At 38.0% G+C, this 18,401-nt stretch overlaps 1 protein-coding gene across 5 annotated transcripts in view; it reads right to left on the bottom strand.

Moving 5' to 3' along the window:
* Nucleotides 1-18,401, bottom strand: part of dcaf6 (ddb1 and cul4 associated factor 6) — a 73,108-nt gene that overhangs the window by 22,197 nt on the left and 32,510 nt on the right. For 3 of the 5 annotated variants that reach the window (XM_052142370.1, XM_052142368.1, XM_052142369.1), the window contains exons 8-11: nt 8,851-8,944; nt 7,447-7,563; nt 5,934-6,290; nt 3,545-3,721 (exon numbers count right to left, since the gene is read on the bottom strand). In XM_052142370.1, the coding sequence (XP_051998330.1) occupies nt 3,545-3,721; nt 5,934-6,290; nt 7,447-7,563; nt 8,851-8,944 (745 nt within the window). The remainder of the gene's footprint in view (nt 1-3,544; nt 3,722-5,933; nt 6,291-7,446; nt 7,564-8,850; nt 8,945-18,401) is intronic. The other 2 variants (XM_052142372.1, XM_052142371.1) reach the window with 1 other exon arrangement.

An 18,401-nucleotide genomic window follows, 5' to 3' on the forward strand; every position in this document is an offset into this window, starting at 1 on the left:
TGAGGTTCTATGTTTTCTGCATAGAACTGTTTTAACATGTGGTTATTTTGGTTACTGTCAACTTCCTGTCAGCCTGGACCAGTCTGGCCATTCTCCTCTGGCTTCTGTCATTAACAACCCATTTTCTCCCACAGAACTGCCGCTCACTGGATGTTTTTTGTTTTTGGCACCATTCTGAGTAAATTCTAGAGACTGTTGTGCGTTAAAAACCCAGGAGATCAGCAGTTCCATCTGGCACCAACAACCATAAATCACTGAGATCACATTTTTTTTCCCCCATTCTGATGGTTGATGGGAACATTAACTGAAGCTCCTGACCCATATCTGCATGATTTTATACATTCCACTGCTGCCACACGACTGGCTGATTAGATAAATTGCATTAATATATAGATGTACAGGTGTACCTAATAAAGTGTCCGGTTAGTGTATACTGTATCTTCAGAAGTGATATGATAGGTGTGGGTGAGAATCAGATCAATATTTAAGTCAATTTTTACCCTAAATTCTCCTCCCTGCCCAGTAGGTGGCAACATGCACAAATAAAGCAAATCACCAACAATAAAAAGAATGTGAAAGTGGAGAATTATCATAAAAAAGGACTTAAAAGTTGATCTGTTCCTCACCCACACCTATCACCTATCTGAAGATATAGATTTATAGTCTTATGGATTACATTTATGCTGCTTTTATGTTCTTTAGAAGCTTCAAAATGTTGGTACCCATTCACTTGCATTGTGAAAAAGTCATACACATCTGCATGAGGGTGAGTAAATGATAAAAGAATTTTCATTTAAGTGAAAATTTACATTTTTCATTTCATTTCATTTAACTATTCCTTTAAAAGGTAGCATCTATATGGAACTCCGTTGATCTGATTTGTTTAGCGCAACGTAATTGTGAAGTTGGCACCCCATATAATTAAATAATTACCAAATCTACACCATTTGTTTGTGCTGATTAGTGCCACAAAAATGAATGTTTGTGCTGTTCGGTGTTTGAGATATTAGACATTATCTTTTTAGGCTTTGTGACGTCACTTTCCACCCCATGTGGTTAAAATTTCTCAAAACCGGTGGGGTTCGTTTGTGCTCGATTTGTGCTTTTCAAATTAATCTTGACTCTATTTTCCTTCCTTAGAAATAACAGCTTGTATTCAGGACCAGTGATGTCACTCTCCACCCCATGTGGTCCAAATCACTCAAAACCGGTGTTCATTTGTGCTCAATTTGTGCCATTAAAAGAAACACTATCTATTTCCCTGAATTCCTTCAAAATAAGAATTTGAATTCGGTAGCAGTGATGTCACTCTCCATCCCATATCATCCAAATCGCACCAAAAGCAGTGTCGTTCGTTTGTGCTCCGTTTGTGCCATTAAAAGTAACATCATAACATATTCCTTTCTTTATTTGAACAAAATAGCTTTTGGGAGCCGTGAAATTGCACAGGCTAAATGCCATGTCAATCTCGCTCACGGTTTGTGCCATGTTTGGTATCGCCGAAGCATTTTGGTCAAAGATTAGATTTTTCACCCCATCAAACTCCAAATGCAAAAAAAAATTCTAAATTGTCAGTGTTTGTGCTGCAAATTATGATTTTGTAGGCTATATGTGGCACTGCTGAACAAAGCTGTACATAATGTTTATATAGGTTAATTATTCAAAAAGAAATGTCGCAAGTAAACAGCTACAGTATTCAGCTCTGAATTTGCTTTTATTCATTTTAATTTGGCTAGTAGCTGGTGCCACTTGCATTGACTGTGTTTGTGTAATTGCATACTCTTATAGGTCAGACAATATTCAAAATATTTGGTTGAAATTTCAGCGCAATGTTTGAAAACATGTTAGGTGCCATTCACATGCTGGAATGCCCGAGAGAGCAAAACGTAGGTGTCTTGACTCAAGACGTACGTTTAACAGTTTAGGTTCTTTTTAACTTGACATGCCATCAAAAACATGAACAAGCCATCAAAGATGTCCATCTAGCACACATTTACGTTGAAATAATTTATAAAACAGTGCGGAAGGACACAAAAACATGCTCTATATGAACGGCCCCTCAGTTTAAGTATTTTTTTTAAACTATTAAATAAATAAAAGGTTTGTATAGAAATCTATAATTAAGCACAATTTATTTTTGAGTACAGAAATATTCCGAAACATTTGAGCATAATCCTTTAGATCAAAAGGTTTTAAGATTATGAGAAACAAACTTAGTGTCCTTTGGACTGGTAGAAAAGGCTATATATATTTTAGATTTATATAATCTTGATATTCATTTAATTGACAAAATTAAACTATTTTATTTTTTTATTTAATTTGTATTGTATCTTGCTATGTTTTACTATTACTGTATATAAATCTAGGATAACGGAGTTAAGTTATTTTTAGTTTTTTAAGGTTTTAAGCTTAAAGTAACCATTTAAAGTGATTTTAATAAGTAAAATTTAGAAATTTTACCAAACAATTAGGTCAAATTAGCTTCAGCTGAAAGGTGAGTAGTTTGCATGCTTGGTTTAAATATTAGACCAAATCTGATATTTCCTGATAGAGAAAGAGAGATGTATTTGAGTTTGATAGGGTGAAAAATTTAATCTTTGCCCAAAAATTCATGCTTCAACGATACCAAACATGGCACAAACCAGAAGCGAGCACAAACGATAGAGACAGGTGAGAGTGACTGACACAGGGTTTAGCCTGCATGATTTCACGGCTCCTAAAATCTATCTTGTTAAATACAAAGAAAGGAATATGTTATGATATTTATTTTAACGGCACAAATCGAGCACAAATGAACTACACCGATCGGAGCTATTTGGACCACATGGGGTGGAGAGTGACATCACTGCTCCCGAATACAAGCTGTTATTTCTAAGGAAGGAAAACAGATACAAGATTAATTTCAACGGCACAAATTGGGCACAAACGAATGGCTCCGGTCTGGAACGTTTCAGCCCACATGGGGTGGAGAGTGACATCACTGCTCCTGAAAAGTTTCTTGCTATATCTAAGGAAGGGAAATAGTTAGTGTTTATTTTAACAGCACAAATGAACGGCACCAGTTTGGAGTGACTTGGACCACATGGAGTGGAAAATGACATAACACAGCCAAACAAATTATGTCTAATATCTCAAACACAAACTTTAATTTTGCAGCACAAATCAACACAAACACAGTACAAATGAATGGTATAGATTTGGAAATGATTTGATTATATGGAGAGCCAACTTACTCATGGAAGTCATAAACTGTGCTCCTCCATTAGAACTAGACTAACGTTCACAATTGACTCACTGTTGTTAGCATGTCGCTATGATTATATAATTTATATTAGGGCAAGGAAATTTAACACATGTAGTTTTGCGTGTGTTGAATGACTAGTGGTTAGATGTGTACACCACTGTACACCAGAGGGGGAGAGGAACACACAGCACAGCCAGAGGTGCAACAGCAAACCAAGACAGCTATGAAACAACATCAGGCAACCATAGGGGTCAGAAGGTTAAAGGAGAGCAGGGATACAGGCTGGGTGGGGATAGTAACCTGCAGGGGGACCAGTGTCAGCAGTAGCAGCCTGTATTGAGGCTAAACTCTCTGGGCTGGAGGTCACGGGTACAGAGGGGATTGTGCGTCGGCCCTGTCCCGGGGGGTCGGACAAGAGAAGCAGTCTCTGCAAACGTCTACACACTAAACTTACCGGCAGCCTGCGAGGACCATATTCTGACAGGGTGGGGCAAAGAAAGAGAGATAAAGGAAGAACAGGATGAAGGGGGGAGGAATTGATAGGAACAGAACAGATGTAAATTATAGATACGGAGGATTGATGGTAAAAGCGCAAATTAAAGGCTATAGCTGATGGGTGATGTCAGACATGACTGCAAGGTTTTATAACCCTCCACCAAAGGTGGTGAGTAACATGCTACATTTACTCTGTTACATTTACTTGAGTAACTTTTCAGAAAAACATTAATTTTAGGTGTATATTTAAAGGTGGGTACTTTTCTCTCTGACTCAATTAGATTTCTAATTAAATTTTTTTACTTATACTTTGTTACAATGTGTGACATTCCTGTCTTTACATTACTGTGGTTGTCATTTAATTAAGTGTAAAAATAAATGTGTAATTTATTGAGCGATTTTTTGAAGGGGACTTTTACGACAGCAGAACTTTACAACTGTGCTCACGGTGCGGTTTACCCTTAGGGTACATACAGAACAAATGAACTACATTCTTTCGACACTGATGATATTTTAACTACACTGATCCAAGAATCAATACAGGACTTTAAAAAGCAATAGGACTTTTGAAATAGTGACAGTAGGTGTTAATAAAGCATGGTCTTGTTTCATTTTATTCAGCATTACATATAACTGGGTCTGTGGAACATTGTTCACATTTTTCACCACAATAATTACTAGAAACTGGTTTTCAAACTTCTCTTTTAATTGAGAGATTTGTCCAAATCTGACAAGCTTTCTTAAAGGTAAATTAATGTTCTGTCATAATTTCCCACCCTCATGTTGTTCCAAACCTGTGTGACTGTGTATTTTGTGGAACCCAAAAAAGATATTAGACAATTTTAGAGAATGACAGTCTCAGTCACCATTCCCTTTTAAAATATGGAGGGGAAAAAAACATGCAGTGACAGTAAATGGTGACTATAAAGCTAACTTTCTGTCTGAGATTTCTTTCATTGCTTTGCATTGAAGAAAGTTACATGGAAACAACATGAGGGTGTATGATGATAATTGTATAATAATAATTATTATTATTATTAAGAGTATAATAATTATAATTATGTAATACATGTTAAATATGTATTGTGTAATGGAATATTGGTGAGTATTTGTCCATTAAGTTTTTTTGTGGAAGTAACTTGTAAAAACTTGATTGGATAATTTCTTACTCAAGTAGTTATTTAAATTATTACTTTTACTTCTACTTTTTTTTAAGTAATTGTACTTTTACTTGAGTAAACATTTTGTGTACTTTACCCAACTCTGCCCTCTGCAACAACAACAAAAAAAAAACAGTTTGACATCTCGTAAACCTAGTGCTTTAAACTTGCACGTTCACAAATGTTCTATGGGCAAAGGTGGAAACAAACAGAAATGCACACCTGCAATGAGACCATGAAAAAAAAGAGAGTACACTAGAGCACTAGAACACAGTAAACAGCACTAGCAAAAGGAAGGACACAGACTGAAAGCTTTATGGGGGTATGATAAAAAGGCCCATTATATGAACTGAAGGATATGATTTATTTAGAACATTCATGATGTGCACATGGAGCAAAAGTACAAGACTTCATTTAAAAATCAATATTCTGGTTTCTAGAAATCCGAAAAAGTCAGCTGGCATATGCCTGCACTAATCTGAATTTTTGATCATGTAAACGGTTTATTCAGAATTTCAGCTGATATTCTGTAACAGAATATTCATTAATACAGTATATCTGCAAACATCCATTCAAAAGTAATTATGGGTATGACTATAGAAGAAGCACATTTTTGGGGTGAAATAAATTACCATAAAAAAAATATATAGGCAGGTGAAAGCAACTAATTTCACCTCATTGCCCTCATTTTGCATTTCAGTGCATTATTGTGTACTGTTGTCAAGGACATTAAGGAGTTCATTCAAATTCTGTGCATAAAATGAACTAAAGATGAAATTAAATAATTGGTAAAAGAAAGCATTGTAGGTATTTACAAATGAGAATCGCAGGAAAAGAATGTGTATGTTTTAGTTTAAACGTAATATGCTGATAATCATATATACAGTAATATTCCAACAGCTGTGGAGCCAGTAAACATCATCTTTGGAATTAACCAGAACATGGACCTTAATTTGAAAATTATGGGCATGTAAGCTTGGTCATGGTCTCATCATACATTAATACAATCTGAAAAATAATTGTGTCATCCTTACCAGATAAGGCTGCCTCTCTTGATGGGGTGGGTGTGGCTGAAGGAGTGGCTGTGGCTGATGGAGTGGGCGTAACCTCACCTTGGCTCTTCTGCTCCGTTTCCGGGGAGGAGAGGAGAGAGGAGGAAGCGGCACTCCCCATGGAGGAGGAGCTGGAGGGGGGAGGAGCTGTCACAGTGGAGGAAGAGGAGGAGGAAATAGATCTGGGGAGAGGCTCTGCAGATGCAGCAGAAGCAGAGGGAGGATCAGCTGCAGGCATAGCCACTTCCATTGCTCCTTCAGCTGACCCCACAGTGAGCTCCTGAGCCGGAGTGCGTGTCTCTGGGGTCACAAAAGGTCCTTCAGGTCGAACCGCTGTACCTGGAGTCAAATCATCAGACCTGGAGCTTCAAGTTGTATTTTATAAAATAGTCTGTTTCTAAACAGGTTTTCCAAAAAGTCCCCACTTCTGTCTGTTGAGCCAATGTTGCCAAGTTGAACCATTCAGACAAACAGAGCAAAGATTTGATAGTGCCATAGAGTCACAGTGCTTACGCTTTAAGGAAATCAACCTATGAATGGTTTTTAGTTGCTTTTGCATATCTCAGCTCTGTTGGTCCAAACAATGCAAGTGAATAGTGACCAGACCTTTGAAACGTCAAACATCACATTCTTTAAAAAAATGTGAAAGTGGAGATTTATAGTAAAAAAGGAATATCTGTTTAATATATGTTAATAATCTGTTTCTCACCAGAATATACCATATCACTTCTAAAGATATGGATTTAACCACTAGTCTTAATGATGACTTTTATTTGTCCTTTGTGTGAAGTTTGGAGCTTCAAAAGGTCTGGTCACCATTCACTTGCATTGTATGGACCAACAGAGCTGAAATATTCTTCTAAAAATCTTTGTTTATGTTCTGCAGAAAACAGAAAGTCATACACATCTGGGATGGCATGAGGGTGAGTAATCACTGGAAAAGATTCACTTAAGGGTGCTCTATCCCTTTAAGCTAGTATAGGAGAAAGTACTTTAACAGTGTGAAAAACTACACACAATGACTTGCTTTAGGGGTTCTATGCACTGCTAAACAGAAGCGTCATGCATCACTTTGACCTGCACTTGAAACAAAAACAAGAAGGACTTGTTGAATGTGCATTTCCTAAACTTTATTGTCTCAGGAAGAATTTAAAGAATATAAATAGAAATGATAAGACATTCAATATCTATTTATAAAGCTTAAGTGTTTTAAAATAATTCTTTTGATTTCACATATTATTTGCCCCATGTACAAAGTTGGACCTGTCATTGCAAACACAAACACTGCGTACGACATGTGAATTGTCCGGTAAATATTGGCTGCACTTTCAAAGGTCAGTGGCAAACCGGATCAAGGTTGAAATTGTTTTAACTTTTGAACAGTGCAATGCATTGACCCATTAGTTGTCACTTAAACTATATATTCAATACAGTGGGCAATATTGAAGTGAGTCATGTGAAATGGCATTTAACGTTGATCTGAGCTATACAGTACCTCTAGGTCGTGTTTGTGGGCGTGCTCTGCTGCTCTGTGCCTCGCTGGCCTCCTCGAACCAGCGTGACAGCATGTCTGACATCCTCTGCATGAGCGACACATTTGGACTCTGCTCTCCTGCCAAGACAACAAACCATTTCATCATAATCATTATCACATAAGATTAGAACCTCAAATGATATCACTCACAGAAATAAAAAGCACTTGAAGCTTGCTGCTCACTTCAAGAGCGGCAATACGCTGGAATTAAATCTTTGGGCTATACTCCTGTGAAAAGCTTACAAGCTCCCCTTAGACAGACTGAGTCTTGTTGATATTCATGGTCAGAAGTACTGTGAGAGATTAAAACTGGATGCTGATGATAAGGGCCTCTGAATAGTAAAAAATGGAGGAGAATGCCAGTGTGGACAACTATGACTCAGGCATGAAACTCTGAATGGCGCAAACTGATTGGTTCTTTGAACTTGTTATATGTTAGCTATTTAGCTCGCTCACATGTGATATGTCAAGACAATCGGCTAACATAGTTTAAGCTGATGAGTCCTTTGACATGTAATCAGGTAGCCAATCAACTTGCATAATCTCTCTTTGCCTAACATTTAAATTTGCTCAGATTGCAAGTAAGGCAGTTTCACTGCAGCGCGCTGTGAGAGATTTCTCTGAATCGCTCCACTTCCCCAAGTCTAGATCTGCTAAATGGGTATTACATTTGTGTCTAATTGTGTAGCAGCATGACATACAGGCTTGATGCAGCATGTCCTGTGTTTTTCTAAAAGTGCAGCAGCACCATGTCCACATGCTTAACTCAGTATGTCAGTGTATGTTCCAGCAGTAGCAAATCTCAGATTTTGCTCTGCTGTAGCAGCGTAAAAGATCAAGTCCACCAAGACCAATATCCTAGCAATATGTCATACCCAAATTAACATGCTAAATCTTTCTGAGAGTTGTCATGAATTAAATACCGTTTATAGAGGAGTCAGATAGAAATACAATAGGTGTGCATACAAGTTGTGGAACAGCAGAGGAATTAATTTCCTGAGTTACTATCCAGTAATTAAAATGTTTAAGAATAATACATTATAAATTAAGATATCTCATATCTTGGTGCTCTGTTAGATCTACAAGGATGGGCTGACTGTAATATAAAAATGCACTGTTTGATACACTATTTGCGCAAGACCAAAATAATGTATTAAAAATTGCCAAACGGCTAAAAAAAAAAAATTCAACTAAAAAGGATTTGTTTTCATCATTATATTACAATACTACAATGCATACAATGTTTTTATTAATCAGAAGTCGGTCAATAAGTGTTCATTTGCCTATGTTTGTGTTCCACCTATTTGTGGTGCTATGTGAAAACATTTGTAACTGATAGGGCTTGCGTGTGTGTTCTCATCTTACCGTCACGTTCCCTCTCGCTCTCGGGTCGAGCACGAGGTCCTGTGTCCGACCAGTCCCCCCTTAGACGTAAGCGTTTTACTGGGGGCTGCCTCAGCTGTGGAAACACACATCAACAGGCTGTCAATCACTGTCAAAGGCTCTCAATGGCCCTAAAAATAACACTGGTCACCCTTTGCCTTGACATAATTTAGAATCATCTTGGCTGTACAATCAGGGCTCAACAAATGTTGTTTTTTTTTCTGCTGGCCTGGTTGGGCCAGTGGTTTAGATTAAAACTGGCCTTACCAACATTTCCACTAAATATTTACAAAAATATTTTTTTTAGCAACATATTGCCAATCAGAACAGAAAATATTAGGGCTGTCAATCGATTCTAATTTTTAATCAAATTAATTACATGGTGTCTCGATTAATTAATTGCATATACAAATATTTGCTGAGAAAGCCCCTCATATAACCTATAATTCAATATATAATGATGAAATAATTATACATGGGTATCTTTAAATTATATATATATATATATATATATATAAAATAAAAACATATTCAGATAATTAAAATGTATTACATTCTTGTGGCAGAGTTAATCATTGATAAGACCATTCAAAAAGCAGCTTTAGAATACAATATATTGTTTACTACCATATTATTGATCATAAGACAATCATTGGCATACAGTTCACAGCAATCCATTTCACAAGTGAATTTGTCAATCAGTTGGAGATTTATTATGAGGGCTTGTTTAAGGACCCGTCAATGTACACCTGCGTCAGACATTGTTTTTTTTTTTTAGAAACAAGCCAGGGGTACACATAGTACACAATATTACAGATATATTTTACACTAATGCCAAGACATTATATGCATTACATAGTTCAATGGTTTTCAATGCTTTGGAGTTGTTGGAGGTACAAAGAGTATTTAAATAATATTTTAAGTCTTTACAAAAAAGTGCAAATAGGGGCTTTATTAGACATAAATTTACACTTATGTATAAAAAAAACTTGGCAAGAAAAATAAACAGATTAATCAGAAAATATTAACTTAAATTATCAAAACTGTGAAAACCAAATAAAACATCTTTATAAAGCAAAGAAAAACTAGTTAAAATAGAGGTACGTACAAACAAAAAAAATTCCTCCAAAATACTACAGCGTGGACACTTTCCCAAAAAAGGTGAGGGGCAGATTAATCTACAGCATTACAGAAGGAGCAAAGTGGATCTATTTCAGGGAGCATGTTTCTTAAATAAAGATTGACAGGGTAAAAACAGTGTAACAGTTTAAAGGACACCTCCTTAATCTTGTTGGTAATTAAATATTTGTGAGGTAAAGACCATACGACCTGCGTCAGACATGCTTGTGTCACGTCTCGGGTGTGTTGCCTCATAAAAATAAAATGTTTAGGTCACTGTGTCAAGTTAAATATAGTTTAATACTCAATCTTTAAACACAATTTGAAAATCCCTTAGTTTGCATTTGCGCTCCTTCAAGTGTTCTGAACGCAAGAACGTAACGCATGTTTGTGTTGTGTGTCTGCTGAAGGGTTGTTAATGTTTTGTTCACTATAATAATAATGTTGCTCACACAGCTGAAATTTCACTTACTGCCTTCTGGAGTAAACAGGTGGTACTACAAGCTTGTATTTCTCAGGAAAAGATTCCGATTAATTGCGTAAAAAAATTTTATGCGTTATTTTTGGTAAAATTAAATCGCACGTTATTAGCGCGTTAAATCGACAGACCTAGAAAATATATTTATATTTTTTTAATCTAACATTACCTTTTCCTTACACACCAAAAAAACTAAACGCTCCAGGAACCTTCTGGTAATTACATTTTCATTTCAGTAAAAATAATAAATTAAAAACAAATGTTTTTTGATTATCTTTCGATATTCCAAAATTGAAAGTAATTTTTCCTTTTCTCTTTGGCTACAAAGAAAACCTGCTACTTCCACCTGCGACTCAACCTGCACTTAAGATCTGTGAAGAGAAAGTGTGCCAGGTCTTCCGGAAACAAAAGACAAGGAAAGCACAGGGCCCAGATGCAGTTTCACCCACTAAAATCCTGTGCTGGCCAACTGGCCCCCATCTTCACACAGATCTTCAACAGGTCACTGGAGCAGAGTTAAGTTCCCTGCTGTTTCAAATGCTCCACTATCATCACTGTCCAAAAGAAACCCAAGATCAAAAGGACTTAATGACTACAGACCCTTCATGCTAACGTCTGTGGTCATTAAGTCATTTGAGTGATTGCTGTTGGCCTAACTGAAGGACATCACTGGACCCTATCTAGATCCCCTTCAATTTGCTTATAGAGCAAACCAGTCTGTGGATGATGCAGTCAGCATGGGGTTGCATCATATCCTACAACATCTGGACAGACCAGGGACATATGCAAGGATCCTTTTTGTGAACTTCAGTTCGGCTTTCAATACCATCAAACCCAGCTCTCCTACGGAATAAATTAAAACAGCTCTCTGTTCCCAAGTCTATCAGTCAGTGGCAGCAGCTAGTGAGACTGTGGGAATTCACTTCCAGCACATGTACGATCAGCACTGGTGCCCCCCAGGGATGTGTGCTCTCCCCACTACTCTTCTCCCTGTATACCAACGACTGCACCACCAAGGACCCCTCTGTCAAGCTCCTGAAGTTTGCAGACAACACTACTGTCATCAGCCTCATCCAAGATGACGATGAGTCTGCAAACAGAAGGGAGGTTGAATGCACAAGTGAGCCAGCCAGTCATAACAACCTGGAGCTCAACACGCTTAAAATAGCGGAGATGATTGTGGACTTTAGGAGGAACACCCCAATATTGACCACACTCACCATTCTAAACAGCACTGTGGAAGCAGTGGAGTCATTCAGGTTCCTGGGCACTACCATCTCACAGGACCTGAAGTGGGAGACCCACATTGACTCCATTGTCGATGTCCTTTTCTGCATATCACGGCCCCCTTCGGCATATTGTGGCACCATTTTGCAGCCCTCTTCAGCCAGTTGTGGCCCATTCGGCATAATGCAGCGGCCCATTTCAACTTATCGTCGCCCATTCAGCCCGTATTGCGGCCAGCCCACCTGGTTCTCCCTATGGCCAGTCCACCCCTGCCCCAGGCCATCCTTATTGCTGAGTCCTGGCAACATTTGTGATGTCATTTTATGGGATGTTTGCTTGAATTATCTTTAAATCGGGCAGATAACATATTGCTAAAGGCAGGTTTTGTTCCCCTACCATACAAAGTGCATTGGATTCCGCATCATGGATTTAAGGGGTGCTGATGGGATAAACAATTGAGGCCACCACCGTGCCTCACTCTCACACTTTTACCAGCACACAGTCAGTCAGGACACTCTATTCTGTGTGCGAGTGAGAATTCCAAGGAAACCGCTAATTCTACTGTAGCCACATTAGACCAAAAATATAATAATGACTACTGCAGCTTGTCTCTTCTTTACACTGAGGGATAAATTAAGATATTCTTTTAGTTCTTAACTTAGTTTTAGAAACTGGAGTGAACAAATGCAGACTATAGAGGTGCAAGTCAAACACAATGCTGTACCAAAATTCCTTTTAAGGCAAGTCAGTTCACTTGGCGGCCATCTTTGGGTTCACTTGGTTGCCATATTTGGAATCTTTGGAATTTTCTATGGATACAAACAGTATGAAAGTACAGCTACTATCTACACGAATGGGAACAGACCGAAACCTCGAAATTGGTTGGTCATGATTACGATCAAAGAACATATTTCAAATGAGCAGATAAATCTGTCAACAGTAATATCATAAATTGTGCTTCTTTAGCTCAGATACAACTAAAAAAACAAAACTTTTCAGGCTGGTCCAGCTAATGAGTTAACTGACAGGCGATATCTGTACTTTAAAGGTGATTGGCACTTTTACCTGTAAGGCGGGACTTCCTTATCTACTTCTGCCATATTGGCCTTTACAATTTCTTCCATTCATTTTAAAACAGGTGGTCTGTCTTGGGCTAAACAGTCTTTGGCTGTACTTGTATTGTCTCTGTTAAAAATACAATTGCAACACAGCTTAAGTAATGCATGAGACCTATCATAGGAGAAATGTACATTTACAGGAATAGTTCACCAAAAATTAAAATTATTCAATTTTTAGTCGCCTTCATTTTTATCAATATCAGATCATATGCTGTAATTTTTTTCAGATATTTAGGAGAATCTTCACATAGGTCTTTTCCATGTATCAACAGTGAACTAAGTTTGTTTAAAACAAACTTTGATGTTGGCTTGACAAAGCATTGTCTGATAGTCTGAAATGGTTATAAAGACATTACAGTAAGACAAACAGTCAGCTAGCTAGCTAGATAGTCAGACAGACCTTTGAACAGTCAAATAGACAGACCGTTGCACAGTAAAATAGACAGACCGTTGCATAGTCAAATGGACGGACATCCGTCCGTCCGTCTGTTCGTCCATCCATTTGACCATTTTTAACAGTTGGAATTTGAATTAAGGATTATTCAATTGGCTTTTTCTATTTTTTTTTTTTTATAGATTTTTGATCATCCTCTGTGCTAAAACCTTAAGTTTGATCAGTTAGATAAGACATAGAACACAATTTCAGAACAGTCCGAATGTCTGTACCAAGTTTGGTGGATGTAGCTTGAAAGGTCTAGGAGTAAGTTTTAGAAATATTGGTTTCGGTTTAGTGACTTTGAAAAAAACCTAAACAAAGTTGGTAGAATAACAGTATGTTGGCATTGTCAGGACAACATAATTATGACCACAACTGTTTAACTCTAAAAAGCACCATACAAGTAGTTTATACAACGATTGAAGTATATATTAGATTCAGAAGACTTGGAATATAGTGCATGAGTCACATGTACTTTTAACAATATATGGCAGTTTTATGGTGCTTAAGAACTTTTTGTGCCCTACCTCTCTATGCCCTAACTCACTATGAACTGTTGTTGAATAGAAAAGCCCTCTGTAAAGATTCTTCAAAATTTCTACTGTTATGTTCTGAGAAAAAAAATAACAACAGCATACAGGGTTTAGAATGGCATAAGTGTGAGTAAATAATATTTTTTTGGATAACCACAAACACATGACCTTGCACGAGCACCATGTTCAGTCACAAACAAACAGTATGGCAAAATCTTGGTAGTGTAGCAAAGATTTATAAAAGTCAACAGGAGATTCTTTACTCTCGCTGGCAGTCACTGTGCAGTAGTTGTCTATTTCTGTCTTGGCACTGATGCTCTGCGTGTATTTGCACCTCTATTTGGAAAGGAATGTGATTGCGGAGGATCCGGACACAGCTGATCACACCGTATGACAGCTGAAGAGACCAGAGCAGTGATCTAGCACATTTCACTCCCTACAATCAGCAGTCTATAGACTGGTGGTTTAGATTGAGGACACACTAGATTAGATTCATGGGCAAGCATTTGATCATTTTGACAATTTAGGCCCACTCTTTCACCCATTAATGCACAACAAACACTCTTTTCTAATTGAAACTAGAGCCTTTATTCCAGTATTGTAGATTACAATCAAATTAATAAAGAAAATTTGCCCCTATTCAATGGTAGTAAGTATCTCATTGAAGAAAAGCTTTGTTGGGATGGATTTTTCACACCTAACATTTTGTCCTAACCAGGCATGGCATGACAAAGCAACAGGCGATGAAAGCGAACTCTTCCATGTTAACCCGGAGTCACACTTGCTGATTTTTCCACTGAATTTCAGGTATGAGATTCATTAGCATAATTACTGTCCAGGTGGAGGGAGACGAACAGCTCATTGGCGTCTGCCAGCGGGAGGTCGTTAATCTCTTCACAGTTGAGACTCGCAGGGCTCCAGACTACAAAAATGACTTACAAGCCATTGGCTCCTAAACTGAAACATTAAGGAGCCAAATAGCTGTTTTTAGTCACCAAATCACAGAATTGCTCGATTTAGATTGCTGTTCAGATAAAAGATATACAGCCAAAGAAATGACAGCTAAAAATCCATTAATCTAAGGATTAATTAACAGTATATGGAGTTGAGAAGCTAAGTTTGCATTCCCTTTTGTCTCATACATTTTCACACCCCTTTCACAATTTATACAAATATAAAAATTTAAAAATTATTTAGTACTACTCTTCAGAATCTACATTACAGATATTTACATGAAGTATAGTATGCATATAATAGTGTGTTGTCTTCTTGAGCATCAGTGAATGTTTGCACATGGTGCAATACAGTGCATCCAGAAAGTATTCGCAGCGCTTCACTTTTTCCACATTTTGTTATGTTACAGCATTGTTCCAAAATTGATTAAATTCATTATTTTCCTCAAAATTCTACAAACAATACCCCATAATGACAACGTGAAAGAAAATTGTTTGAAATCTTTGCAAATTTATAAAAAAAAAAAAAAATGTACAATACATAAGTATTCACAGCCTTTGCTCAATACTTTGTTGAAGCACCTTTGGCACAAATTACAGCCTCAAGTCTTTTGGTGTATGATGCTACAAGCTTGGCACATCTATTTTTGGGCAGTTTCTCCCATTCTTCTTTGCAGGACCTTTCAAGATCCATCAGGTTGGATGGGGAGCGTCGGTGCACGCTCCATTTTCAGATCTCTCCAGAGACGTTCAATCGGGTTCAAGTCTGGGCTCTGGCTGGGCCACTCAAGGACATTCACAGAGTTGTCCCGTAGTCACCCCTTTGTTATCTTGGCTGTGTGCTTAGGGTCGTTGTCCTGTTGGAAGATGAACCTTCGACCCAGTCTGAGGTCCAGAGCAGGTTTTTACAAAGGATGTCTCTGTAAATTGCTGCATTCATTTTTCCCTCGATCCTGACTAGTCTCCCAGTTCCTGCCGCTGAAATACATCCCCACAGCATGATGCTGCCACCACCATGGTTCACTGTAGGGATGTATTGGCCAGGTTATGAGCGGTGCCTGGTATGATGATATTCTTCTCACCACAATTGAACAGATGCATTTCCATCCACAGAACTGCCGTTCACTGGATGTTTTTTGTTTTTGGCACGATTCGGAGAAAATTCTAGAGACTGTTGTGTCTGTTGTGCCAGCCCATCTGGCACCAACAATCATGCCACTGTCCAAATCACTGAGATCACATTTTTCCCCATTCTGATGGTTGATGTGAACATTAACTGAAGTTCCTGACCCATATCTGCATGATTTTATGCACTGCACTTCTGCCACATGATTGGCTGATTAGATAATCGGCATGGATGATTGTTGGTGCCAGATGGGCTGGTTTGAGTATTTCTGTAACTGCTGATCTCCTGTGATTTTCACACACAACAGTCTCTAGAATTTTCTCCGAATCGTGCCAAAAACAAAAAACATCCAGTGAGCGGCAGTTCTGTGGATGGAAATGCATCTGTACAATTGTGGTGAGAAGAATATCATCTCAGAATGCTATTCTGAGATGCAGGTTGGCGCTGTTTTGGCAGCACAAGGGGGACCTGCACAATATTAAGCATGTGGTTTTAATGTTGTAACTGATCAGTGTGTGTGAGTGTATGTGTACACACACACACACCACACACACACACACACACACACACACACACACACACACACACACACTAAAATGTTGCCTTAGTCTTTCCTTACTGTTACCAGATGGCCCAGACACAGAGACAACAATAATGCAAATTTAATGAAACCCCAGATGCAGTTTATTGTGCTACTCCAATCTCAATCAATAATAACCAGAAGGAAAAAAGTAATACACAATACGGGACTTTTAATTATAAAGAAGCCTGAAATGCACATGGAACTCTTATTTTGAAATGTCTGCACACCCAGTTGCGAGCTCACTTACAGCTGATTCGCTGAGAAAGTGAATCTGATTCAAACTGCTAACCTGAGCTTCAAACCCTCAGTTATTTTTGGATGATTCATGGAAAGATCTGGTTCAAAAGAGTCATTTGTTCTTGACTCTCTCGCTCTTGGTTTGTTGTGTGCGGTGCGAGCTCATCAGAAACAGAATGGGACGAAAATGGCACGAGACCCACTGACAATATATAGATGTATTCAATAATTCACAAGATGATATCTGAAGAAACCTCATATGAACGCACACAATTTGCAACCATTTTAGTCGCAGTCTGGAGCCCGGTCACTTAATGCTCAGTTAATACTCTAGTTCCAGCAAGGATCCATCATTTTTGAAAAAATATCTGTTGCTCATTGTGTTCTTGTGTTCTCTTCAAGTGACCAACGAGCTTCTCCTTTTACTGAAGGACTGACAAGACAAAGATGATCTGGATGTTTTCATCAGCAATTACACTCAGCTGCACATCATGACAAACACTTGATAGTAATCAATTACATCAAGTGTTTTTCCCTACAAAAATGACTAATGAAATCAGAAAATGGAAGTTTTGTTTTGAAAAAGTCCGTTTTTTTTTTTTTTTTTTAAGTTAATTTCTTCACTCACTGAAAGCTGCATATGGACATATGCATTCCACAGAAAGCCTTGAGGGGATAAATACACAATCACACAATTTCATAAGGTTATTCCATAGGCATGTACCATGAAGGTCACTGAACAAACTCAGGGTTTCAGGATTGGTTGACCAATTCAAACCAGTCCAAGCAGGCATAATTGGTACCATGACGCAGCTCATCAACTTTGTCAACTCAGGCTTCGATCCCGATTTTAAAGAGCCCATATTATACAAATTTATAGGTTCATAATTTTATTTTGGGGGTCTACTTGAATAGGTTTACTTAAAGGTTTACTTTAAGCTTTAATGTTCAAAAAAACACATAATTTTCTCATACTGTACATTGCTGCTCTTTTCACCCTCTGTCTGAAACGCTCTGATTTGGTCCTGCATCTTTAAAGTCCAGTGCCGCCATAATTTTCAGAAAAGCCCAGTCTGCTATGATTGGTCAGCTGTCCCATTTTGTTGTGGTTGGTCAACCGCTTGGAGCATGACTGAAATATAACACCCCTTACCATAACAGAGTTTCAGGCTTCCTGAGCAGCTGTAAACACTATTGCAATTATGGTAACAGTGGCATCTTTTTTTGCCATAGCAGTTCGATCCCGGGTCCAATAATGAAAGTTTGGAAGAACAAGCTGATCGACCCAAACCACCTTCTCAAGCAAGACTTGAGCAGGACATTTCACAGTGGTAAGTTTTAATTTAGTATCTTTCTTAAAAGTACACAGTTGCTTATTGTGAACCTAACAAAGCTTCAAGTACAAGACAAGCAGTGCATCTAAGTTAGTCATCATTTGCTGGAATGGGTGTAGCCAAACTTTTTTCGTGAGAGCTATGGAAGGATATAGCTATGGCTATACTCCTAGTTGGACATTACCGGTGGTAGAGAGAGATAGTGAGCAGGTTAGCCGTGGACTTCCGGGGATAGAGGCCATAACATTACAGATCGTAATAATTATATGATTAAATAAGACTCTTGAGATCGACAATTTTGTTACACAGTTTTAGGTAAAAGCCTGCCCACAACTGAATAGTAAACCCCAAAACAATAATGTTACATAGCAGGTTAGCCTGCAGACGTA

Source organism: Xyrauchen texanus, chromosome 14, assembly GCF_025860055.1.
Source record: "Xyrauchen texanus isolate HMW12.3.18 chromosome 14, RBS_HiC_50CHRs, whole genome shotgun sequence".
Lineage (NCBI taxonomy): Eukaryota > Metazoa > Chordata > Actinopteri > Cypriniformes > Catostomidae > Xyrauchen > Xyrauchen texanus.